This window comes from Tauraco erythrolophus, chromosome 4 (assembly GCF_009769465.1).
Source record: "Tauraco erythrolophus isolate bTauEry1 chromosome 4, bTauEry1.pri, whole genome shotgun sequence".
NCBI classification, from domain to species: domain Eukaryota; kingdom Metazoa; phylum Chordata; class Aves; order Musophagiformes; family Musophagidae; genus Tauraco; species Tauraco erythrolophus.
In genome coordinates, this window is record NC_141468.1 from 17,784,473 (window position 1) to 17,811,159 (window position 26,687).

Genomic DNA, 26,687 nt, shown 5'->3' on the forward strand with positions numbered 1-26,687 from the left:
TCGTTTCAAACTTCTTTAGGTGCTGCAGATGTGGTGTCTCAATTGTGAAATCGTTTGTTCTAAGGAGACAATAATTACTCCTCAAGACTGTATCCTGTCTGGAGACGTGCAGCTATTGCTGAAGACCTTTCATTTGATGACAGTTTCTGTTCAGTTCCTCTAACAGTCAAATTATTTGCTCCCTCAAATATTGTTCAATTATTTTGACGTCTTTGGGAATCTTTCCATGGGCATCTTTGTTCTAAGATGATAAGATTCTAAAATCTCTCATTCCATAGCTTTTAGTATCAGAGGCCTCAGGTCAACCCTATGCCATAACAACTGCCAGCAAGGCATTTTAAACAACCTAAAAAGAGAGGTTTACTGTAGAATACCTACAAGTTCTGAGCTCTCAAACCAGTATGACCCACTGAGACATACCTTCCTTTATTCGGTTTGCACCCTATTCACACTTAGACTGACACATTTTCTGTATCTTGAGTGTGAGATAACTAGCACTGAGTGGTGGAGTTGGCAGTGGTTATGCAATACAGATTGCCTCATTGTTACTCCACAAAACCTGATCTGTAACACTTTCTAGAGAGACTCTATGCTGAGAAATTGGTTTCCTGAATATAAATTCTGATTGTCACTTCAGTGCTATAGAACCAATTCCAGGGCAGCTCAATACCAGCTATTCCTTAAAGCTGAAGAAGATGGGCAGTGGCACTGCATTCTGGATTTAAACAGGTAGAACTCTTACGTGCTCATCTTCAAGGTAATATTAGTCAGCGTTTCCCTGGCAGTTGGAAGGACTGGTCTGTAATGCTGAATCTCCAAGTAATTTATTTTCATATAGTGATAAGACCAGCTTGAAAGTCTTTTGTTGTTTTCTCACATTATTGCTAGTTAAAGGTCTTTCCGTTTGACTGATTGGTGACCACTGAAGTTTTTATCAGGATGCTGATCTTACATTTAAGTATTTTTTTTCTTAATGGTTTGCGAGAGTTTGTTCTCTTAAAAATTCCCATTAGTGTCTGCAAATGGTCCAGTACTTTTTTCATGCTTCTACTTTCAAGACAAGCATACAAAATTCATACTTAATAGCATCACAAACTGTAGAGGTCATTTGGTAGAGTTTTTAGTTCATGAATAATGAGAACTTTTTGTTCTGTAGAGAAATTCTATGCTAATCTTGATTAAGCATTTAAGCATTTCACCTCTTCACCAGCCATCGTGGTAATATTATCCTTCTTTTATAAGGCATATGTCCTTGAGAACCTTGGTGATATGTCAAGCTAAACCTTACCCCAAGTGCTTTCAGATATGACTCTACTGTGTCATACTCAACAGTCAATAATTCTGTATTTTTTATGACATGCCCACTCAAATATCTTCAGGGGATTACCTCTTCAGTTTCCCTCATCCTTCAGAGTGATAATTCTAGACACATGTATCTCTTGGGGTTGGGCCTCCCTTGGCCTTCATGTTCATAAGATGAACTGAAGTATGTCCTGCATAAATGTCTTCATGTGCAAATCTCCATTTCAGAGGCAGGTGTTGACTGCCATGTGTTAAAACTTCAGGCAGGGAGGCACAAGGTTCTCTGTCAAATGACAACTGTTTGGTCAGAAATGGGGCTTGCTTATCAACAGTTTATTTCAGGCCTCCAGCTCTTCAGGAGGTGGTCAGAGTTTTACTTTTCGCAATGTCGCATCTGACGCAATAATCTGTTGGAGTTGGGATAAATCTATTTGACTTTTCATACCAAAGGAAATATTTCATGCTTTTTCTTCAAATACTGTCACTGCCTAGACTCTGTCTCAAATATGTCCTTAATGGCACAGTTAACTGGGCTTAAATACTTCAATAGGAAGAATTTTGGTTCAGGTAATGGTAATTCTGATATCGGTGCCTTCTATTTGAGTTGGCATAATCTACAGAATTGTGGTGCTGGGAACTTGTGCTTTTTTATACTGCTGAGATTTCTGTTTCTTTGTTATCTGTCAAAGCCAGGGTCATGGTAATTTGTTCGTGAAACATTTTACCATGTAAGGTCAATATCACCCTGATAACTAAGTCATTTCTACTACTGCTCTTATTACCAACTTTCAACAGTTTTTAAAGCTTCAAGTACTATTCAAAAGAAAAAATGCAGCTTTTTCATCTTTTGAAATTTGATATTTCAATTTCAATATCCCATTGCTACAGAGGCTAAAATGGATAATTTTCAGTCATGAGCTGTTAAAGGGTGGCAGCTTTAAAACCAGATGATTTGAAAGTGCTGATAAAACTATGAATCATACTATGTAACATTAGGAATGACCAGATTCTTTTTTTTCTGTTATTTGAAGAAAATTCTCCTTTTTGTTCTTAAAGTTTTGTAGTTTCTACGTCATACTGCATTAAATGGAAGAGTGCCATAAGTTTTGTATGTATTTAAATTGTCATTTAAAATTTCACAACAAAATCTTGAATAGTTTCCCTGTCCACAGTTTTCCTTGTGAAATTCAGACTTGCCATCTAGCACTGAGGAGGTCCAGGAGAGCAGTCATGTATCTCTCTGATTCCTGGTAAATGACTGCAGCAGTATGAGCAGCTGAGCTGAGCAGCATTCCCTGATGTATTCCTTATAGACTTCAACATCAACTTCTAAACAAGAGTTTCAGTGAGCTTGCATAAATTTACATCAGTATTTGCTCCTCTAGTCATAATTTCTAAACTTTTATCTGCTTTTAAGAACTGCTTTCCAACCAGTTCTTTATTATACCATAGCCTTGCTAAACTTATTTAAAGTTGTAGAGCATTGTAAAAAATTTGTAAAAAAAAGAGTTAATGAAACTGATAATCGAAGTAAAGACAACAGTAAATCAATTAGTGTTTTGTCATAACAGAAGAACAGGAGTGCCCTCTAGTTCTGTTAGAAAAAACTAAACAATGCAGTCAATTTGAAAATATAATTTAATGTCTTCTTGGAAAGTAATTTTATTTAAATAATTCATTTTTCAAGAAAGATGTAAAGAAATAAAAGAACTAGAAATAAAATGAGCATAAGCAATAGTATGAGTTTTGAAAAAAACATAGAAGTAATTGCCAAGATACGTGCTATTGGACACACTGATGGACATTAGGATATTGCGGAACTTCTCATTTATAGTATAGCATCATACAAAAAGTTACACCTAAGTATTTGTACTTCCACCCTCACCACTCGCCGCTTGCCCCCCAAAAGGCTGCTGACACTGAAGACTATCAAATTATGTGTGGCTTTTCTGTTCCTATGTTGTTCTTTATGCTAAAGATATGTTTTGTGCTTTCTGTTGTTGCAGCAGCATGTTTTTAATTGATGTCTGGGTAAATTATAATTTATTTCGTAACTACTATGTCTGATGTGATGGTGAGATTATTATGTGCCTCCATAAACATTTCAGAGTAAATACTTTAAATAAGGCTAGTGTATAGTTTTAATTATGTTTTAGGTATTTTGTTTAAGGAAAATTTGCGAAAGGATGCTTCTTGCAAATCAGTAAGCTCTAGAGTTATCTGTAAATAAAACATCAATGGGTGGGTGGAAAACAGAATTTCTGATATTATCATTTCATCCCATTTAAACTTTTAATGCTATTTCCTTTAAAATACTGATTTTTTTTTCTTGCTAGTTAGAATAAGTATGCAACTAATTTACCAATTCACTTAGGATAAACCAACTTTTTTACACAAGACCAATGACAGAAAAGGGAAACTGGATGGCATGCCATCAGTTTTGTGACTTGGAAGCTTACCTTGTGCTTATCTGTGTCAGTTGTAACTTTCAGAAATGATATTAAGGAACTGAGGTTATGTGGTTGTGTTTTCTTGCAGAGGAATTCCTGGGAAGAAATGTGGAACAGTCATAGTAACAGCAGAGGAACTGGGCTGTTGTCGAGTAAGTGTGTGTTCATTGCTTTTTGAAAAGTAAAAGGCAAATGATTTTGTGATTTACACTGCAACAGACTGTCAAAACTGTGAGTCATATTATTTTAAAAATGTGAAAGTAATGTTTATTGGAAAAAACTAGTGAGATATTTCGAAAAATCACCGTAAAAGAAGAGTTTAAATTGTTTTCTTTAAAGAAAGTGAAGACTTCCTTGGCCTATTAATGGCATATGCCTACTTGTTTAATAGAAAACAGAGTAGTATCGGGGGGCAGTGGGGAATTTGTCTGGTTAAAGGAGAGACATGGTGTGGTCATGACCTTCCCTAAGAGTGTCATGGCTCCTCCTTCTCCTAGGGTTCATGGAGAAGTGGATTGTGTAGAGAAGGAGGCTTGCTGGTCAGAAAGCACATGGCAGCCAGGTCAGCTCAGTTGCTTCCCAGCACTGAATGAGCTAGCAGCAATCCATAAAATGTAGGGAAACAGAGACTGGAAGGAAGAATAAGGAAGGGTTATAGGTACGAGGTGGTAAAAGACTGGTTGGAATCTGAGGAGGGGGGCAGTTTACCAAAGCATGGTATATATTGGATGGGGCTGTAGGGTGTATCTTTGAAGAGTTTGCAATGACAAGATAGCAACTCTTAACTGAAGAAAGCAATAGTATCAGACATTTGGTGAGAATGTACACGGGATCTGAAGAGTAGATTACAGACATAAACCTACAAAAATACCGTGAGGCTTGAAAAGATTTGTTTCTGGGCCTTAGTTTTTGTAATTTGGTGTTGTTGAGGGAGTAATGCTTCACTTCTTGTATAACTTCTAACTTTTATACCATGATAAGTGGTTAATTTATTTATATTTATGCAATAATCATGTTTCTCTTTTCACTAGTATATTGGATAGCTAATCTGTTTAGGTCTTATTTCCTGAAGTTCATTAGATTTTTTGAAGTAAAAAGAAATCCTTAATTTTGTGCCTTCTTTCCAGCTTAGTCAAGTTTGTATTGTTTCTCTGCAGAATTGGTATAGTGGTATATTTGAATAGCACACGGGCTCGAATCTTAAATTTGTCTTTTCCGGGCAACCTGCTGATCCTGCACAGTTATGTTAATAGGGTGCACCAACTCAGTCTCATTTAACTCCCATTTAGCAGTAGGAAATTTCTGTGTTACTGGTACGAATGAATAAGTATAGTCATGGAAAATGCCTGTCTTTCCCCTCTGTTTTACATCAGCTCAAACTTTTGAATGTAGTACATGGTCAAAATGTTCACACTTTTATCAGATGGCAAGATGGGTCCATCATTTAATTGCTTTCCTGCAGAAATTGTGCTTCTACGTTTCATAAGAAGTTAAGCAAGAGATGTTTGCCATCACCTCAAGCATTTATTTGTAACCTTAAAAGAGACTAAAGGCATTTTTTTTCCGGATATTCTGGGTTTGTCCTCCAAGACCAACATTTGTATCCCAGTTGAAGCAAATGATTTAAAAGTCACAAATGTGTCATTAAATCTGTAATCAGAACAGGATTTTTTTTTTCCTTCTCTTTTAATGAAGACAAATACTAGGTGTCTTGCAAGGCCTTCATGTTCTTCCAGATTCACCCCACTCAAATTTTACGTATATGATGACTAGTTCAAAGTCACTGAAGGGCACTTGTAAAGAATTTGAGACTGTCTTTCTTCTTGCACTCTCTTTTGCGTTCTCTGCCATGCTCTTTCGTGTGCACACTCTCACATAATCCTTGTGCTCTCTCACCAGCTGTCACAAACTTTGTGATATTATTCATTCTTATCTGCTTTTCTGAGATTTTTTTTCTGAACTTTTATAGCTCATATTTAAAATGGCGAAGATTTTTAGAATCACTGAATTGCTGAGGTTGGAAGAGACCTTGGGATATCGTCTAGAACAACCCTCCTGCTCTTCTCAGAGTAGGTTACTTGGGGCTCTGTGCATTCAGGTTTTGAGCATCTCCAAGGAGACTCCACAGTCTTACTGTTTCAGTGTTTCACCACACCCACGGTAAAAAGGTTTTTTCTTGTATTTAAATGGAATTTCCTGTATTTCAATTTGTACCTATTACCACTTGTTCTTTCACTGGATACCACTAAGCAGAGTCTGTTTACTCTCTCCCATCAAGTATTTATACAAATTGATAAAATTCCCCTGAGCCTTCTCTTCTGCAGGCTAAATTATTCCAGCTCTCTCAGCTTTACCTCATATGAGAGATGGTCTAATCCCTTAATTACTTTAGTGACCCTTTTGCTCAAATTGCTCCAGTATATCTATGTCTTTCTTGTGCTGGGGAGCCCAGAACTGAACGCGGTACTGCAGGAGTGACTTCTCCAGTGCTGAGTCACTTCCTTCAGCTTTCTGTCCTCACTCTTCCTAATGCAGCCTAGGAGGCTATCGGCCTTCTTTGCTGCCAAGGGCACGTGGGTCAAGTTGGTGTCCACCAAGACCTCCCAGTCCTTTTCTGCAAACCTGCTTTCCAGCTGTTTGGCCTGCAGCCTGCCCTGGTGCATGGGATTATTCCCCTCTGGGTGCAGTACTTGACATTTCCCTCTGTTGAACTCCATGAGGTTCATGTTGGTTTGTTTTTTCTGGCCTGTACAGGTGCCTCTGAATGGCAGCACAACTGTTTGGTGTATAAGCAGCTGCTTCTAGTTTTGTATCGTTTGCAAACTGGCTGAGGGTTTACTCTGTCCTATCATCCAGGTTGTAAATGAAGATGTTAAATATTATTGGCCCCATTTTTGACACCTGAGGTACACCACTAGTGACTTGTCTCCAGCTGGATTTTGTACCACTGATCATGGTCCTTTGAAGCCCACCAGTTCCACCAGTTTTGTGTTCACCTCACTGTCAATGTTACCTAGTCTGTAATTCATCAGTTTGTGAACAAGCATATTACGGGAGATAGTGCCTAGGGCCATGTTAAGTCAAGATAAACAACATTCGCTAGTCTCCGCTCATCCACTGAGCTGCTCATTTAAGGAGTGAAGGCTTCAGGTTGATCAGGCATGAATTTCCCTTTTCTAAATCCATGCTGATGACTTTCAGCCACCTTCTTGTCTTTCATGTGTTTGGAACTGTTTTCCAGGATTATTTGCTCTGTCATCTTCTCAGGGATTGAGGAAAGACTGGGCTGGATCTTCTTTCTTGCTGTTTCTTGAAGACAGGAGTGACATTTGCCTTCTCCCAGTCCTCAGGAACTTCTCCTGAACATCATGACTTTCTAAAGATAATCAATTGGCCTCACAGTGACATTGGCCAACTCCATCAGCATTTACAGGTGCATCCTATCAGGTCCCATGGACTTCTGTATGTCTACTCTGTTTAAATGTTCCCTTACCTGGTTCTCCTCTGTCAAGGCTAAGTCGTCCTTGTTCCAGACTTTCTCAGGTCTGGGTCTCAGGAGCCCAAGATTCTTGAAGGCAAATCTTACCAGTAAAGACCAAGGCATAGAAGGCTGTGAGACACATGGACTTTTCCATTGTTACCTGGTCCCCTGCCCCACTCAGTGATGAGCCCCCAGTTTCTCTGGTCTTCCCCTCACTGCTGTTACACCTGTAGACCTGTTTATAGAACGGAGTTTTCCAGCAGGCCCTGCCTGAGTTAGCTGGTGAGTCTGCAGGTTTATCTTTGCATTTATAATCCTTCTCACATCCTTGACTCTGTCCAAAGAGGTGACAGTGTATGACCATCAGTTTGACTGACCACAGCAAAGAAACTTTTCTCCTTATCTGTCATCAGAATGGGTGTATTTGGTATCTTCCAGGCTCATTTGCTGGAAGTTTCTAGACTCTTAATAACAAGCTCCTAAGCCATTTGCTTTACAGACAGCAGGAGCAGACAACTGCAGGTTTAAGTCACTGAAGGAATGAGGCTTAGTCATATCTCACTGGAGTTTTTAAAATTAATGCTAATATGCATTCCTTGCCTATGCGTCTATTTTCCTTAGAATGCAACTTTGGATGTCAGAAAATACTGGAAAAAAAATGAGGCATTTAGCATTGCATCCCCCTATGAAGGAATTATTGATTCCAGCAATTCAAACTGCACTATAAGGACATTGCAGGAATGTGAATATGTAGAGGGCATCTAGAAGGCAGATACCCTCATTTATTTTGTTTTCTATTTGTATGGTTATTAGTCAATGATTTTTTTAATTATTATTTTAGTGTAGTAAGCTGCATGCTGTATGTAACTTTTCTGTATTATTTCAGGATTCGGTTTTAATGCAATTTTGTGCGAACAAACTAGACAAGAAGGACTTCTTTGGGAAATCTGATCCTTTCCTTGTATTTCATCGAAGCAATGAAGATGGCAGGTAGATGCCTGTTAAGTATTTCTGCTGCTAAACAGTAGGCAACTTACTTATTTGCGAATTTTTTTAATATTTGTCAGATTAAACTATGTTTCTTTTATAATGTTTGTTGAATTTAAGTATATCACGTTATGCAGTATAGGAATAAAAATACTGAAACAAATAGATCAAATACTGCAACTTGGGATTTTAAAAATTGAATCTATAAATATAGAGCACTATGAAAATTAACTGTAATAAAAATAGTTAAATAGCATTACTTTTGCTAAGATACAGTATGCCTTTAAGTTAAATAGAATTCTCAAAGGAAATTGTAGCTGCAGGATATGTTAATGCTTAGAAATTGCTTTAGGTAAAAACATTTTATGCTACAAATCTGGAAATATCTTTTATCTTTTTGTCTGAGTTCTAGGAAACAGAATTTAAAAATACCTTAAATAGAAAGATTTTTTACTAATGGCTTTTTTGCTTAAATTTGTTAGAGTAGATTAATCTCTCCTGTTCTGCTGCTAAGACTTGACATATGTTGACTTCTGGTCAACATACTCCTTATGTGGGGGTCTACTGGCAGGTTAAGTTTTCTTGGAAACTGACAGTCCTCACATAGAACGTTGTATCAAACCAAAGGTTAGACGTGTTTGATATTACTTGTTTCAGTAGCTTAACTGGAGCAATTGTTAACATAAACCTATGTATAGGTGTATATGTGTGCCTGTTCCCTGCCCTTTTTCCCTCGGAGGCAGATTATAGGAACAGCTTCCAGAATAAACATTGGATACCTTAAATTGCAAGCCTGGAGGAGTTATGGGTCCTTTGTGAATGGCATTAAGGTTATTAGTGGAATTTCTCTGGGCGTTACTGGGAGTGCTGGTGTATGCACTTTCTCTTGGTCTTGAGTGCCGTGCTTCTCCACCTCCTTCCAGGAGGTGAGTGGTGAGCCACCGATTCTTTATTGGTCTCCTGAATCCAGCAGGAGGTGGGACAGTACTTCCGCACACGTGGGCACAAAGATGCTTCATTTTCTGTCTCTTAGCTTCAGGCATGCCTTCTGAATCATAGCCAGGATAAAAACATAAGCCTTTGGAGTGTAAGAAAGATATTCCTAGTCAAAGGACTACTTCAGTTACATCTGTATGTAGAATTTCAGTAGCGATTTCACCAGTGACCTTGCCTTCTGTTTTCTTCTGAACAATTCAGTCCCCAAGATGAAGATTCAAAAGAAATATTTTAATTTTGTGTCATTTAGAGAAAGCAGAATGCATTAAAACAATTCATTGTGTTTCACCTGAGAGAAGGTGACTGTGGAATCTCACAGAGGCTTATGTGTTTTACCTGAGGAAGCCCTGGTTAAAAAAATCATAGACATAAAACAGGGAACAAGCATCAGAAAGCCACGACTCCCTTGGCTCAGTCTCTTAATCGCTAAGCAAGAGTCAAATTTTACGAGACTACTTTTGGTCTAGATCTGTGACTGACTCCTGGCTGTGAAAGGCCTGTTTAAACAAGTGGGATGGAGACTGCTCTTGCCTGAAATAACTCACTGAATGATTGTAATTTTTGTTGAAGTTTTGGGTGAAAACATTTTAAGTTTAGAGTTGTTTAGCATCCTAGTCTGTAATCTCTCTCAAACAGGTCTGTCCTCTTCAGTCCTCCCTTCTCTCTGATTTCGCTGCGTTTCTTTTTTTCCTTATCTTAAATTTTATATGAACATTGTATGAGTGAATACAGATTATAGCTCTTTTCATTCCATGTTTGATGACACAAGAGAAAAAGTAAATAAATACAAAGTATATTGGTTTTTTTTATTACAGTTTTACAATCTGCCACAAAACAGAAGTCGTAAAAAATACATTAAATCCAGTATGGCAAGCGTTCAAGATTTCTGTCAGAGCACTGTGTAATGGAGACTATGACCGGTAAGCTCTTGGTTAAGCTTTCTTAGCGTGCACTTTTTCCCCCCCCTCTAACTCATGTGTTCTTTTATATGTAAGTTTTTCTACGCAGTTCAGTTCCTGATATTATTTAGGTTATTTAATCAGCATTTTGAAAGGATAATATGCATTCAAAACCGTTAATCACGTTAAAGAATTTAGAAGAATAAAGCCAATATGCTAGATCTGTCGGAAATGTTAGTGGTGATTTCTGGAAAAAAATTCTCTGCTCTCTATGGTGTGATTAGTTAGAGACAGTTAGAAAGAAAAGACTAATTTGAAGAATGACCACTGACACTAGTATGCACAATTACTTTTTAATAATGTTTCAATGAAAAACAATGATAACCTGTCTTCCTTGGGTGACATTGTAATGTCAGAGGATGCTGATAAATGAAAGCTTTGAAAATACACATGTAATTAGATAAGAAACAGAGAAGGTAATCATCATCATCGTCAGATTTTAAGTTTTCAGTCATCCCATGCAAAAGTATCCATGTTTGAAAAACGTGGTAATAATACCATGTTTTTAACCAATATTTTACCAATAATAACAAGCAAATCAGTTAGGTTGAGGAACAATGGATATTTTTAGACTTCTTAAAAAATGGACCCATTAACTTCTAACAATATCTGTCACGTTTTGAGGTCAAAAGACCAGTCTATCAGCTCCCAAGTCAGGCGAGACCCTTGGGTCCGACTCCCCCTGCCCTCTCTTGGCAGCTCAGTAGGTCGGAGGGTGATTCGTTTGACTTATTGTGGGATCCGTCACTAATAGACAAACAGGAGGTAATTTGGCCAGTATACCAGCTCCCAAGTTAGACGAGACCCTTGGGCCCGACTCCCCCTGCCTTCTCTTGGCAGCTCAGTGAGTTGGAGGGTGATTCGCCCACTTATTAGGGATCGTCACTAGTAGTACTATGGGCCAACTCCTTATAATAATTCAAAAGTTTCCGGAAACATGCATATATATTTTATTTGTGACAGAATACAGGTTCGAGGATAGCCGGTGATAGTGACTGACTACAAAAACAACTTTAATTGAAATACTGCAGTGATAATATAAAACGATTACTGATCAGTGATAATATTAAATAGCTAGCAAGATGTTAGTAAGTAATTAAGTAAGTGCGCATAAGAGGTAATTAAGTAAGTGCGCATAATTAAGTAAGTGCGCATAAGTTGGCTGCATCAAGAGGAGCGTGGCCAGCAGGTCGAGGGAGGTGATTCTCCCCCTCTACTCTGCCCTCGTGAGACCTCACTTGGAGTATTGCGTCCAGTTCTGGAGTCCCCAACATAAGAAGGACATGGACCAGTTGGAGAGGGTCCAGAGGAGGGCCACGAAGATGATAAGAGGGCTGGAGCACCTTTCCTATGAGGACAGGCTGAAAGAGTTGGGGCTGTTCAGCCTGGAGAAGAGGAGGCTCCGGGGTGACCTTATAGCGGTCTTCCAGTACCTCAAGGGGGCCTACAAGAAAGATGGGGAGAGGCTGTTCAGGAGGGCCAGTTGTGATAGGACAAGGAGTAATGGTTTTAAAATAGAGGGAGGTAGATTCAGGTTGGATATTAGGAAAAAATTCTTTACCATGAGAGTTGTAGAACACTGGAACAGGTTGCCCAGAGAGGTGGTGGGTGCTCCATCCCTGGAGACGTTTAAGGCCCGGTTGGATGAGGCCCTGAGCAACCTGATCTAGTTGGAGATATGCCTGTTCCTTGCAGGGGGGTTGGACTAGATGACCTTTGAAGGTCCCTTCCAGCCCTAACCATTCTATGAATCTATGATTCTATAACTCAGAGTTCTTACCCAATAGGCGTCCCTATGGGGGGGGAGAAGAGAGGTCCAGCCCGTCAACTGATCCCAGACGTTCCGATGTGGGGGGCTTCTCCCTAACATCCCCTTTGTTTGCTGCCATTTTTATACCTTTTCGTATCTTTTAGGTGGAGCTCAAGTGATTCTAGTCATACACAACTTTTATTAGGATTGGTGTAAATTTCTCTCGTGAGGGGTGTTCACTAATTGGGATTGGTGTAAATTGCTCGTTTGAGGGGTGGTCACAGCTCAGAGACGGGTGGGGGTGTGATTTAGTAGCTGAAGGGCACAATTTTGCCATCACTGCTGAGACAGCGGTTGTGGTTCACTTCCTCGATGGCATTTTTATGGTTATCTTTACCAGGCGCCTCTCATCCCTGATAACAGGGATGAGCCGTGATACCTCCGTGTCACTCTACTCCCCATTTCAAGGATATTGCGTGGGCCTTGTTTGTTGTTTCTTGTCCCCGATAACAGGGATGAGCCGTGATACCTTCGTATCACTCTCCTCCCCATCTCAAGGATATTGAGGCCTTGTTCGTTCCTGGGAGTAGCAGCTGTGTTTCATGTCAGAGCTGCTCTAATATTAGCTGAATTCTAGGGAACAATGTTCTCCCATTCCCCATCGATTTCAGTCATTTTCCCACAATATCAATAAGAAAAATGTTTAACTCCCTGTTGATGACTTTTTGTTATGTTGTCACCATTCATATTTTTGAAATGCATTTAGATACTGGTGTTATTGTTAAGTACCCAGTTAAATGTCTGGTAGTTTATCTGTCTCTGCTACCTGAAATCTGGAGTACAGGAAATATTTTAGCAAGACTTTGAGGAAGTATAGACTTATCAATTAGTCATAATACTTTTAGCAGTGTATAGTGTAATATTTAGTTTAAAATCATGAAGAAAGTATGTGAAGACTAATAATATGCATAAAGCATAAGCTGAACATAGTAGATGGAGAGATATGCTAAGGTTCAGTTGAGCTTTACACAGACTGTGAGAAAAGTACAAGAGATGCAAAATGTACTTGTCTGGGTATTTCAAAGGCAAAAAATAAAAAATGTAGTTTGAATGCCTCCTAACTCCTAAATAACTTTTATTTTATTGAGTTGAGACTGGTATGTTCATATCTTATTACCTTATATAAGTTAGGTATTTTATCTTATTGATTAAAATAAGAAGAGTTTTAATATACTGCATTCTTCTAACCACGAACTAATGTTTCTCTCAGCAGAAGCCAAATCATTTGTTGAACATATTACTGCATGTAGGGAAATTAAGTAAGACTTTGCTCAAATTTATAGTTTTTCTATGAGTGTGTTAATTCAGTGAAATGTGTACACTAAAATTATTTTAATCAGTTACCACGAAAGCCTGATCTTCTGGGGAGACAGTCCTTGAACTCGTAATTTACTAGCTAATGTCAAGGGATAAACAAACCAACTCTTGAATCAACTGACTGAATCTCAGTAGTCAATATGAAGAAGAAGCAGAGTAAGAAGTGCTTATATTCGCTAAGCTAAGCAGAATGCTTTCACAGGAATAAACTTAAAGCTCTGCTTATTAAAAAGTCAAAAGCTAATTGACTTGTGATTTTTTTTTTCCTTCCCTAGGAAAGTGGTATTTTTTAATTATTTTTGGAGGGAATGGAAATTTTTAGTCTTTACTACTGAATCTTAGCTGTTTTATTACATCTGTGATAATCTTTCAGTACTTGATATCACATTCATTGAAACTGAAGGAAAAAGAGTTCTAAGTTGCTGATACTCTCCTTGTGTACAACTTGATACAGTCATTGTTAGCCATGTTGGTTACTCTTTCAACTAGATACAATAAAAATGCAGCAATTTCATAGTGTATATTCTAATCAAATAGAGTTTTTAACTAGTATATGGGTTCATGTGCATGATACATAAGCAAAATAGTGCTCATGAAGCTAGTTTCTGGTCGCTGCACTATTTATCTTACTAAAGAAAAAAGTTTATCGTAATAATTAAAAAAGATATTGTGCTAGAAGCATATTGAAATAACTCCAGCATTCCAAAAGAGAATTAGGAAGTGTAATACCATGCCTCAAATAATTGTGTTAACTGCTGTTTTCTCATGTTGATTCTACTTTGAAGTTTTTCAATGTAATGTGCTCAGTCAATGCCTTATGAATAAAAGGCTACATGGAAGTCATAATCCTGCCCACAACAATCATGTTTCAAATCAAGAAATCATTAGCTGTCAGATTAATTCAAATTAGAATCTGCTTATAGTCCAGAAAAAGCATCCAATGTTTGTTTTTTTTTTTTAATTTGAAAACTCTTCTTTCTAAAGGTAAGGATTAGATTCCTAAGCTCAGCATGATAATACATAAAAACACAAACCCCAGAAGTCTCTTTCAGTTAGTGATAGTTTGACAGATCAAATTTTGGTGCTCTGGGTTGTATGATAGATGTGAAAAGCAGGAATAATGTCAGTAGTAAGAATATATCACAGTAAACATTCATTCTGGTTTAGGGAGAGTAAATCTTCAGTTAGTATATGCTTCTGAGTGAACCTTGTCTACTTTTTCATTGTGAAAAGGTCAGGGTTTGCTTAATTTTTCTCAAACTATATAATTATACAACATGTTTTCAGCCATCACAGGAATGGGATTTCAGGGATTTTGATACTACAGTAGTACTTAGTATCTCTAATGTTTTTGTTCTTTTATTTCTTTCTCTTGATATGAGTTCTCAAATAGCACTTACACACAGTTATTTTCTGCACAGAAGTTTTAAGACAGAGATATCCTAAACCCCAACCTTCTCTAATCTTGATTTTTTTAAATTAAAGATTTCTTACAATTAAAATAGAGAACCAGTCCTCTAAACTGTGTTCTTTAAGATTAAAATAGCAATGTAGAGAGGGTAAAATATCAATATGTGAAGATTTGAAAGGCCTTTAATATCTTGCATGTCATGCAAAATAGGTAAAACTCAAGGTCTGTGATCAATTCTCTTTTAATATGAAATAAATTTCAGGAGAGAGAAGCTTTATTCAAGGAAGAATTGCTTTTATTGAAGTTGCATGTCTGAAGGTTCTTCTCAAGAATTTTGATAGTCTTAAGAATTTATCTTAATAATTCAAGGTTTCTCTCTGAGATGATTTGGCTATTTGAACACAGATTTGTATGACAATTCAAAACTTAAGTCCCACTAAACCTTATGTAAATCTTAACTTACTAGTGTGTCCTGTCTATCTAATAGTAACGTGTTTTGAAACCTGGACATAAAATAATGGTTGTCTAGGAGAAAAAGCCTCTGGGATATTGCCTTTCTTACTAACTTAAATATGGTTTCCTTTCAAGGGTCAAATACTTGGTGGGATAAAGTAGGTTTGGAGTTCTTCTTGATTTCATTCCATAGAACAACTTTCACTTTAATCAGTTTTCATTCTAAGGTAACTTAACCCCAAACTGAAATTCCACAAGAGGGGTAAAATGTACCAAATGGTGTGGTAAGAGCCATGAAATTTGAGTTGACAAGAGAAACATCCAGACAAAGCAACTCCTCCTTTGCCTATTTTGGAATATCATAAAAAATGTGAAAAACATCTACACATGAATTTGTTGGTGTACATAATATCAGCTGCTGATCAGCTTTATCTCCAAAGAGTCCCTTCCTAGTTAAGAAAATTATTCAGCATGTAATCAACTGTATCTCGTAGGAAGAATGGGGAGCAGCTTCTGTGGAAGCAAATTATAAAGTAATTGCTTGGATTCCTGTCCCCTCTATTAATACTACAGACCTGATGAGTTCATTTCATGTGAAACTGTTCTGAAGAATAAAAATAAGCAAGTCATTGCTTAAAATATAGGAAATCTGGAGGTGTTATTTTTCTATCCCATGTTTAGTTTTTTTTTTAGGCCGGATAGGATTCATTATTACTGATCTTTTAATTTACCTATATATACACTCTTTCTGTAGTAAGAGGAGATAAATAAAATTATGTCTCCATCCTGATATGTTTCCTGTTTTGTTAATGATGTTGATGATGATATTCTCTGTAGTATTTGCATTTTAAGAAATCCACTCTTCAAGTAAGTATGTAAAATAAGATTCATCATTTACGTGGGTATTTTTCATTTTCTACATTTTGTCTATTTCCCATTCTTCCCTGAAGCAAGAACAATTAGAGCTGGCTGCAGAGATTCACTTTACTCATAAAGAAACAGTTCATCTCCACATTCTTCTTCCATTTGCAGCTTTTCCATGTGTATCGTCATAGAATGATTTGTGTTGGAAGGGACCTTTAAAGATCATCTAGTCCAACCCCTCTGCCATGGGCAGGGAAACCTTCCACTAGATGAGGTTGCTCAAAGCCTCATCCAACCTGGCCTTGAACACTTCCAGGAATGGGGCATCCACAGCTTCTCTGAACAACCTGTTCCAGTATCTCATCATCCTCATTGGGAAAAATTTCTTCCTTATGTCCAGTCTAAACTCCTTCAGTCTAAAAGCATTTTGCCTTGTCCTGTCACTACAGACCCTACTAAAAAGTCTGTCCCCATCTTTCTTATAAGCCCCCTTTATATATTGAAAGGTCGCAGTAAGGTCTCTCTGGAGCCTTCTCCAGGCTGAACAACTCTGGCTCTCTCAGCCTTTCTTCATAAGAGAGGTATAATATCAGAAATGTGAAGTAATGCATAGGAGGTACCTGAGCTTCCTTGTTGGGTCATGCTTTTAGTTAAACTGTTTCGTATCCTGTCTCAGTATCCCGATTCACTCAGTTGCCAATTGCAGATTCATCAGGGGCATGCTCAAAAAACTATATGAAACCATTATGTACTTAACGTTTTTCATGAGACGCTTCTCTGAGAGTTTGCCAATTACTTATTTTATACTGTGAAAAAATATTTTAGATCCATGTATTATTTTGTGCATATAATAATCTACTAGTTTATCTTTCAACTGTGCTTTAAATGAAGTAAATTCTAATTAGTTCTCCTATTGAAGAAGTGTTTTCACTGAGTACTTGTGTGCTGGCAGACTTTATTACCCAGCTTGCTCACTACCTCCTGATTCACTAAGAGGAGGGTGAGTATTCCCACAGTGTCCAGGGCCATCTGTCAGTTTGGGAAAAACTGGTATCCAGAGTCTGTCTGCCTCTTCGTGTTCCCTGCCATACCCCACGATCCGCTTGTTCCATTTCATTTTAGGAAGCCAGATACTTCTAGATGGTAATGCTGTATAATCTGATGTTTATCTAGTGTAATCTGATGAAAGAACTAAACAACTATCCCGTTGGCTTTATGGGAATTAAAAAAAAAAAGTTGCACTTTTCTGTCCTCTTTGGTCAGATAGCCAAGCAGCTGCCGCCTCTATTGATGAGCAGGGTGCAGTTTAAAGAGGGGAAAAGTGCAGTGTTTCATTTCTTTCATCTACAGTCACAGGCAGGGCCTTCACAAAATTTTGGGTGGTTCTCACACAGTTTTTGTTTGTCACCACTGCTAAATGTTTACAAGAGATTAATACTGTCTCCTAGATTGAAGCTTTATTGTATTCTGGAGTTGTTATTTTCATTTAAGAACAAAAATGTATGGACTAGAATTCCTTACTGCTTTAAATGTGCTTTACTTTGCATTGTGAACATTGCTTTCAATCTGTACTTTGCTGTTCAATAATGTTGTTTTATGAGGACCTTCTCAATCTCTGCGCACTTCTCAAATATGGATGTATGACTTCTTTCTGTAAGATGTTATTACCCCACAGTAGATGGTCCTTTTCCGGATAATAACATATACCTAAACAACCTTTGCCATAAGTTCCAATGTGTTTCATTGTTTCCTTAGCTTCTGCTGTATTTTACTATTAATTTATGAACGTTTATTTGGTAACTTGAGTGACTTGCTATTTCCTACCCTATGAGAAATGACTGGGAAATTCTGCCTTCTGATTTGACACAATTGATGCACCCATATGCTATTAAAATACAACTAATAAAGGCAATCCTGGTACATTTTTATATTTTAATAGGGTTGTATTTTTTATTTTTTTAGGACAATTAAAGTAGAAGTGTATGATTGGGATAGAGATGGAAGGTAAGACATTATTTTTGTTGTTAAACTTTAGGATTATCCATGCATATTTATACATGTTTTAAAATGTGTAAATATATAGTGACTAGAACAGGACTAGAGAATGATCTTTATCAATATTTAGAGGCACGGCTACTGGAAAAAAGTTTTTGCTGTGCTACAGTTCTGTTTTGTATTGCAGTTGTGGTAAACACTGATGTATTAGCCCATTTCAAACATGATGTGTGTATATACGTACAACGTACATGGAACAAGCAAGATGGAATGATCTGTAAAATCAGTTCTGTGAATCTCTATCAGTTACGGTACATGTATGAAGAGAGGGACAATCCGTTTTATAATCTGCTTTCTTTTGCTTAAAACATTACTTCATAAACTGTTGCTTTTCAAATATGATAAAATACCTGAGTCTGCAATTGCTACTTCATGGTTGCCTAGATATTGCAAGGTAGAAACTACCTATTAATTAGCATAATTTCAAGTTGGGTTTGAATGTTCATTTCCATGCCTGTCTTCATCAAAGCGTTGTTGCAAACGCTAGAGTTGGAGGACCTGGATTTTAAATAACTCCATTGCCAGAAAGAGGATGGTGGAATATACGTGGAATTTCTGTTGCTGAATTCAAGAGGAGCAGTCTGTTAATATTCAAGCTTGCTGTCTGTGCTGAGTATATCTTTTTTCTGAAGAAATTAGCCTTATTAGTCCTTTATTTGGACAAACAAGATAGAATTATTTTTTATCAGACTGAATTGATACTTCTTGTTCTTTATAAATGTTTGGACTTGTATCTTAATACTTTGTTTAGAAACTGTACTCATAGATCGTGCTACTAGAACTTGTATGTAATACAAGAATATGTTAATTTCTATTCATCTTTAAGTTGATCTGTCTTAATTATTTCCTATTAATCTTAATTTATATTTTAAACATATAAATGTGCACTTACATTTGGATTTTTAAGAGTAATTTTTTTATTTTACAGTAACTTCTTTAATATTGCTAATGCAATTTACTTTTAGTATTATAGCTAATGAAATTGTGCCTCTGTGGCCTAATAGATCTTGTAATCATAATAGGTAAATTTCTCCTGTGCTGCTATTCATTTCCTTACTGGCAAGGTCCAAAACCAGTTTCAGCTTTCTCAGCTTATATTTTTGTCTTTTTGGTTCCATCGTGAAGCCTGTTGATTTATAAGCATTCTTATCACATATTTACCCTCTATAAATACCTGCTAGTGCAAATTCATCCTTCTTGATTAGATGTTCCCTGGAGGGACAAAATAACATATTCTGGCAATTAAAACCACAAGGATTGTAAATTAACAAAGCCATATTAGCAAAAAAATCACTGCATCACTGTAACAATGAATTTCTGTTAACAGCCTCTGTTCCTCACTTAGATTTGTCAAATCTTTAAAAATGTAAAGTATTTACACTTTTGTGTATAAACGACAGTATTTTTTGAAAATAATCTAACAGTGCTAAATTAAATTATATTGCCAAGTTAATGAAAAATAAATATTATATTTTGTTAAGGCATCAAACCCCATGTGCTGTCCCATTTCTTCCAAAATCTGAAACTGAGATATGATTAAAAAGAAAAGGAAGAAATCTGACAAATAATATAGCATAGCTGCAATTCTGAGTGAAATTTTCAACATACTGTGGACTTCAGGCAATCATTAGTGTCTACACTCTTCCAAACAGCTTGAAATATTATTGCTCACAACCCACTCTGAATACTTATAAAATTAGTGTCTAAAAACCAAAAAGCGAAGGTTACTATTTACATCTATTTCTTTTTCTTTTATTTGTATGATTTTTTGCCTTTTGCTTTCTACTTTTTTTGAATTTAGAAGCAGGCAGAACGCTGACATCTTACATGTTAAATTCCTCAGAAAGACGAGACAGCACTCATCTCATGTAGCTTCAGACAATGCAAAAATCAGACAACTAGATTGAACTAATCATTTAAGTTACTTCAGTATCTTACAGGGGAAATGGTCTGATTGAACCCATCCTAACTGGAATAAATTGCCAGTTGGTGGTGCCTATGACTTACTAGTGATTGCAGCAAGAACCTAAGTGCCTGATTTAACTTTGACATTGCCAAATGCATCTGCAGTGAATCCCATTCAAGAATTAGTCTGTCAATTTTTTTGTACAATGCTGCTGTTACTCAGTTTATATCAGTTTCCGTTTTTGATAGACTCTTTGGTTACAAGCAGTTGTAACGCTGGCTGATCACCTCACTAGGCTGAATCTCTTTGCTCCAGAGATGTGCAGTCTGAGCAGGAGCAACCTTTGAAAGGTCAACAGAGAGCCTGCTAGATAGCCAAGCGAGTTATACTGAATGTACTCTGTATAATATACAGAGTCTGCAATCAGGAAGGCAACATTACTGTGCAGATACTTGATTTCTGAATCTTTGCTTATCTTGACTCTGACTTCTTGGGTCTTGACCTTGAGTTTTGGGGTTGTCTTCCCCATTCTGTTATCTGTGCTTTGGGAAAGCTGCACCAGGGTGCATTGGATTGAGCTTCTTACTGTCATGTTCATGAATTAATTGTATATTCTTAGCTCTCATTTATTTTCAAACATCACTTAAAATTTCTTGACTAAAGGGTAATACAGGACCTTTGTAACACTATTAATTATTCAATGTTTCTTTGTCTCAAACCAGTTTTTGCGCAAAAATTGTCAAAATGGGAGCCACTTGTTCTAATTGATACCTTCTATTGCTCCAAAATATTTGATGCTATAAGAAGTCACAAAAGTTGGTTTTGTTGCTTTGGACAAGCCCACTTGTGTGAAACAGAGTGACTTTTTTTTTTGTTGTTGAGTGTCCTTATTAATGAAGTACTTGCAGACAGGTCTTATGGAAGGAAAAAAATAAGAGGATGTGCAACTTCACATCAGCACATCAGCAATACTCTGATGTTTTTATTTCTCTTCTAAGGCCTTTTCACTAATTTCAGATAAATTGTTACTTAGCATACATGGTGCAAAAGCCATTTGACAATCTTGACATTTATGATCTGTTACGCAGAATAAGTGGTTTTTTTCTTGAATTTGAAGACTCTAAATATTACCATGCTAACCTGAGGCCACTGAAGCATTCATCTGAGAGTCTAAACACTGCAGGAGAGATTGTAAATTTCAGATTCTAGGCACTCTCACCTTATTTCTTGTCCTCCATCTTCATCCTCCTTCTCCAGCTAGATAGTTGATTTTTAAATTATCGCACTTTTCCCCTCTCATTGACATATTTCTGGTCATGATTTTCCTATCCTCCTTTTTTTTTTTTTAGGTCATCAAAAAAATCAAAGTTAATACAATTCTGAAAGTGATTTTCAGCACTTTACTATGCAAAAGCATGGTACCAAAAGTGGCAGATTTAGGAAGATATGGTTCAAGTGATTATTTTAAATGTTAAGAGTCTCCGATTCAGTCTTCTGATATGCCACTCATGGACAAAAGTCTTTTAAGTCTAGTAATATTTGGTGTCAGGAAGGCAAAGAGAATAACTTCTTTGGATTCTCAATCCAGAGACTAGTAAGGAGATCCATTTGGTGAAGTGTGATTATGAGTATTGAGAGGGATCAGTGCCTTTTTTTTCCTTAACAAGTTACACTTCTGGCAAAGGCAAATGTCTGACAGACACTTGTCTTCCAGAGGCAACCTAGTGGAGGGCTGTACATCCCTCTGAATACTGAGTGTTAAGATCCAGGTTGATGATCTTTCCAGCCTGGTTATATATGCCCATACCTTTTTAACGTGATTAGTCAGAGGAATTATATCTTTCTAGCTCAGTTCTTGTCAGTCTGTGTATACTGGTGCAAGGAAAGGAGCTTTTCCAGTGTCTCTTAGAGTTAAAGAAACAATTACTTTTAAGCAGTACAGACTTTTTTCCCCCAGAGACAGCCCTGTCTGAAATTGCTTATGTTGCCTCTGTTTGCTACAGCATGTTTGTAGGTAGTCATTCAGCTATTGTTTGAATTCCTGCCTTTGAAATATACAAGCCAACTTGAAAATTTAAGGTTAGAACTATTATGAAAAGGAAAGGTTCCTCTTTAACCAAGGTGCATTTTTCTCCAGTGCCATGGTTACCTAAGGTTAGATACACCTTAAGTGCTACTGCTCATGTGGAACTCAAGTTCTGTAGCCTGTATGGATGGCTTGCTTTGTTCCCCTGGTTAAATAGTCATTGCAGTCTGGAGAGCGGTTTATCAAAGGAAGTGATACCTCCAAAATATGTTTCTAAGAAAAGTCTTAGTCTGTCTCGGAAGCAGTTTCCTGATCTCCAAACTGGAAGGGGAGTGTTTTGTGAAAGGTGGTCCTTTCTGAATCTGAGTAATCAGGAATATCTTCACCATGTATTATTTCTCAAGCTTTCTTACAGGATGATTTGCTTATTTCATGTGCATTAGCAAGATGAGAGGACATTTTAGTTGTTTGTTTTACGTATTTGTGAATTCATGCTGGTTTCAGAAAGTGAGATTTGTATTTGGAGTTTGTTGTTTTCATTTCAAGAAAAAAAAATCATGTTACTGTGGGTAGTTTCCATTTTTCCTCTTCTTGCAACATTCAGATTTATTTAAATTTTCTTTTAATATTTATAGCTTAATTAGAAGTGCACAATATTTCTTGAAAAAAAATTTTACAAGTAACAAAGTCATTAAACTTTGACTTTCTATTCTAGTTTATCATTGAAGGGAAGGTAAAAAAAATAGTTTCACAGCTCACCAGATGTGGAGGCAGAGTGTAGAGAAGATACAACGCCTTGTTAGGGAATAACTGAGAAAACAGGAGGAGATGGAGGCAGCAGGGGAAAATGAGAGTTGGAGCAGCAGTAAGGAAAGTTCAGCTGGGAAGAGGAGAGAATGGGAACAGGTCTTGTGACTGCTGGGAGTTGTGTAGCCAGATGTTAGGCATCGCCCCTGCAGTCGCTTCCATTCCAGGTACCTGTCTGAGATACGAACCTGCAGTTCAGTCACTTCTGGCAGCCGTGTGGTTTCTGTGCCCCAGCTCCCTGACCCCAGCCACCTTTCTCAGTGATGCTTCATCCACTACCTTCCCTCTGGCCACCCTGCTCACAGTGGCTCCTTGGCAGCATGCCATCCCCTGCTTAAGAGTTGACAAAGCAGATTTCAAAAGGTGGGTGACAGCACAGGAGTGTCAAATGTATTCTTGGAGCAGGAATAGAATTTAGAAAAGAGAAGCTTGATAACCACTGCTTTCATGTTAGGTTAAGATCTACTTTCCAATGGCATCTAATACCGTAGCCTCAGTGAATTGCTTTTCTCCTCGCAGAGGGGAAGACATAGCAGCAGAAATAAGCTTTAGGTCTTCCCCTTAAAAGTACCATTCAATGCTATATTACAGAAATTGGTAGGGTTGGTCTTTTCTGGTTTAAGTTACTCTTTTCACACTCTGAGCATCTCCCTTTCTCTCAAATAGTCTCACACACAGTTCACAGTCTGTGGTGCCAGTGGTGAAGCAGTGAGAAAATGGTGATAGTCTTTCATAGTCCACTCTGTTTTTTCAGATTCTCTAAGCTTATATTGGGTCAGATCACTAATTTACAACCTAGTCCTCATTGTGCACCTAAATTAAGCAGAAGCCATCAGAAAGATTTAAGCTAGTACTTTTCATCTCTAAATTTTTATTACTGATACAGTGAACACACAACAGAGGGAGAAATAAAGATTATTTTTTTAAAAGCAAATTATATCTTTTGTCATTGTTTCTTTCCTGGGTGTCAGTTCATATTGGCTGTGCATCCGTTTTTCATAAATTTATCTAATACATGGATAAATTACTAAATGCTGTGCATTTGATTTGAAAACTCTTTTTCTATGCAGCCATGATTTCATTGGAGAATTCACAACAAGTTACAGAGAGTTGTCAAGAGGGCAATCTCAGTTCAACGTATATGAGGTAAGTATTGTGAGTATTTACTCACTCTCAGGAAATAAATGAAGAACACTTCCAATGTTTTTTCCTGGAAAACTGGTCCAATCTGCACAGTGCTTGTCAAAATCAAACTTTTGAATTATTTCACATTTCTCCTTTTATAAAGAATGTGTTCATGTGTATGCACACTGGGCTGTCATAGGGCAAGAAGAGCACTTCAAGCAGCTGGATTGGTGTGACATAACTTGGAGGAAATACTGGGTTACCTCCATTTGTATATGAAGAATTTGTTGTTTATTTCTCCTTTTGCCAACTTTACTTGTGGTGTATGCTGTTTTCTCATATTCAAAGAACATCTGGTGATTCCTGTATGAGCTGCAGGCACATGCCTTTGATCTTAAGTGCAGACTTTAGAATGTTTAGAGTTTTGATGCAGAGCTTACAAGTGACAGACAATTTAGCTTACTTATTGGTAGGGTTTTTCATGTGGTCAGTTACCATCTTTGCTTAAAAATTTGCATCTCATTTCCAATTTAGAATTCCTACATCTGCCAGCTACTGGGATTGACAGGCAGTTGTAATTTCAATTAGAGAGTTTTATATAGTTAGATGACTTCTAACTTGTGGTAAGATCTTATTATGTATTGTAGGTGAATGCAGACTACATCCACATTCCCTCTTAGTCTTCTTTCTCTTTTCTCCTCAGGGCCCTGTGGCCAAAATTGTGCAGGCTTGTTTATTTCAGATCTAATAGATGCCTAGTTTAAGACTTGTATGAGATAATTTGGATCTGCTAAAAAGGTAAACTTTTTTCCCCAAGATCAAATTTTACTGAATCTCCAAAATATGTTGTCATTTATTCTCAGAAGCAGTCAGTGAGTTTGTGCAAACAAATATGAGGTGCACAAATTTGAAGTGTCATAAAGGGACACATTTTTAGCTTTTTTTTTTTTCTGAAAGATCCCTTTAAAAATTATCCCAGATTTAGGCACAAAAAAATGACCGCAAAAGTCTAAGCATTAAAACTTATGCATTAAAACTTCATTTTTAAATTAATATTCCAGAAGAATCTCAGTCTGGAATGAGAAATGTACCATGCAATTTCAAAATGTGTTAAATAAGGAGAGGCAATAGGAGGAAAAGATTTAAAATGTATTTTGTCACTGGGAAGAGATGTCAACGTACAGACTCTTCCTAAAATGCATTACATTCTGCAGTGTTAAACTCCAGCTTATATTTTTATAGGTCCAAGAAATTTCTTTTTCAGTTTTGAGTCTCCGTTATTTTTATGCATAACTTGGATCACTGCAGCTTTACCTTCAGTAGGTAACAGTGTGTGGTACTGTAACTTCAAATACAGTGAATGTGCTCCCCAGCTAGAAGCAGTGCAGGTGAGTTAGAGCTGGGCTGCATCTGATCTAGTAAGTTCTGCCTAGACTGTCTTAGCCTAGTGATCAGTTCTGGTGCTGATGTGACATGGTTATCTTCCTTTTAGGACCAGTGGTAGGAAGTCTACCTATACATGCTGTGTACACATACTGGCTTGTCTAGGTCTGTGTCAAGTATCTGCATGGTATTGAATCATGTACTTGGAGTCATCTGTAAAATTCTTGTAAAAGAAATTGATTTCTTTCCCGTGGTAAAACAATATGGAGCATTTCAAGTTCCGCCTCCTTTTTTGTTTTGTTTTGTGTGTATGTACAAAAGCCAGGAAGTATTGCGTCTGATTTAGGTGATACGGGTAATTGCCCTGTATTTCCTTTTACCATTTTTTTTCACCCAGCAGTAGCCTAGTGGTCAGGGGTACACAACAGCACCTAAGGATCTAATTCACCATTCTAATAGTAGGCATTCTTGATATGTTTCCACAAAACCCCACAGCTGTCTCGTGATACTGATGTGGTGGTGGTGTTTGGGAGCAGCTGGTCTGCTTAATTAGAGCAGCATTGCCATAAGGAGATGCACCCTTCAAGGGCTCAAGAGTAGCAATTTTCACATGGAAATAATGCATGTATTCCAGGCACCTGTATATTCCCTTTTGTGAAAATACATGCTATTGCATTTTCACACACATATGCATATGTCCAGCCATTTGTGTTAAAGCTTTTTAGCACCCTCTGTCTTACAGGTGCTTGTAGACAAAGTGCATGGATTGTGCTAGATGCTTTCGGTTTCTCTAAGGTGAAGTTTTGAATCTGTAGGTTTTGCTCTGTAGGTCTTTCATAGCCTCACTTACTGAGACTTGCAAAGAGCTGCCTTTGTTTATTTTTAACTTCACTATTTTGCTGTCTTTCTCAGTCACTTCTGTTCTCATTTTTACTGTCTTTCATTTCTGGACACAAGCATTGACGCAATACAAGAAAAGTACTGTTTAGGCAAGGCATGGTCTGTGCTGTATTTATCATCCTAAGATGTTTATATACCAGGAATAGAGGAACCTTGGAATTGTTCAAGTATGAAGTTCATATTCAGTGCTTTAGATCAGAGTCATTATTGTGTATTATAGGTAGACTTTTTCGGTATGCGGTATTTTTATGTTTTCCAGACAGTATTATCTGTCTAATAACTCTTTGACAGATCCTTTTGATTATAAAACATCAGATATTGTGTCCCTTTCAGAGTTTATGAGTAGTATTAAACACAGGAATGGTCCAGTTTTGAGTTTAGTTGTATCTTCCTTTCTTCCATACTGAAGAGGCTATAGTCTCCTCTCTAGAGAATTTACAAGATGTTTGTATCAG

The 26,687-nt window shown here is 37.3% G+C and overlaps 1 protein-coding gene across 1 annotated transcript in view; it reads left to right on the plus strand.

Annotated features, from left to right (window-relative positions):
• The window catches only part of CPNE8 (copine 8), a 118,967-nt gene that overhangs the window by 57,961 nt on the left and 34,319 nt on the right, over window positions 1-26,687 (plus strand). Inside the window, exons 7-11 of the mRNA XM_086609716.1 lie at window positions 3,841-3,904; window positions 8,120-8,223; window positions 10,032-10,136; window positions 17,993-18,034; window positions 23,895-23,970. Of these exons, the coding sequence (XP_086465842.1) occupies window positions 3,841-3,904; window positions 8,120-8,223; window positions 10,032-10,136; window positions 17,993-18,034; window positions 23,895-23,970 (391 nt within the window). The remainder of the gene's footprint in view (window positions 1-3,840; window positions 3,905-8,119; window positions 8,224-10,031; window positions 10,137-17,992; window positions 18,035-23,894; window positions 23,971-26,687) is intronic.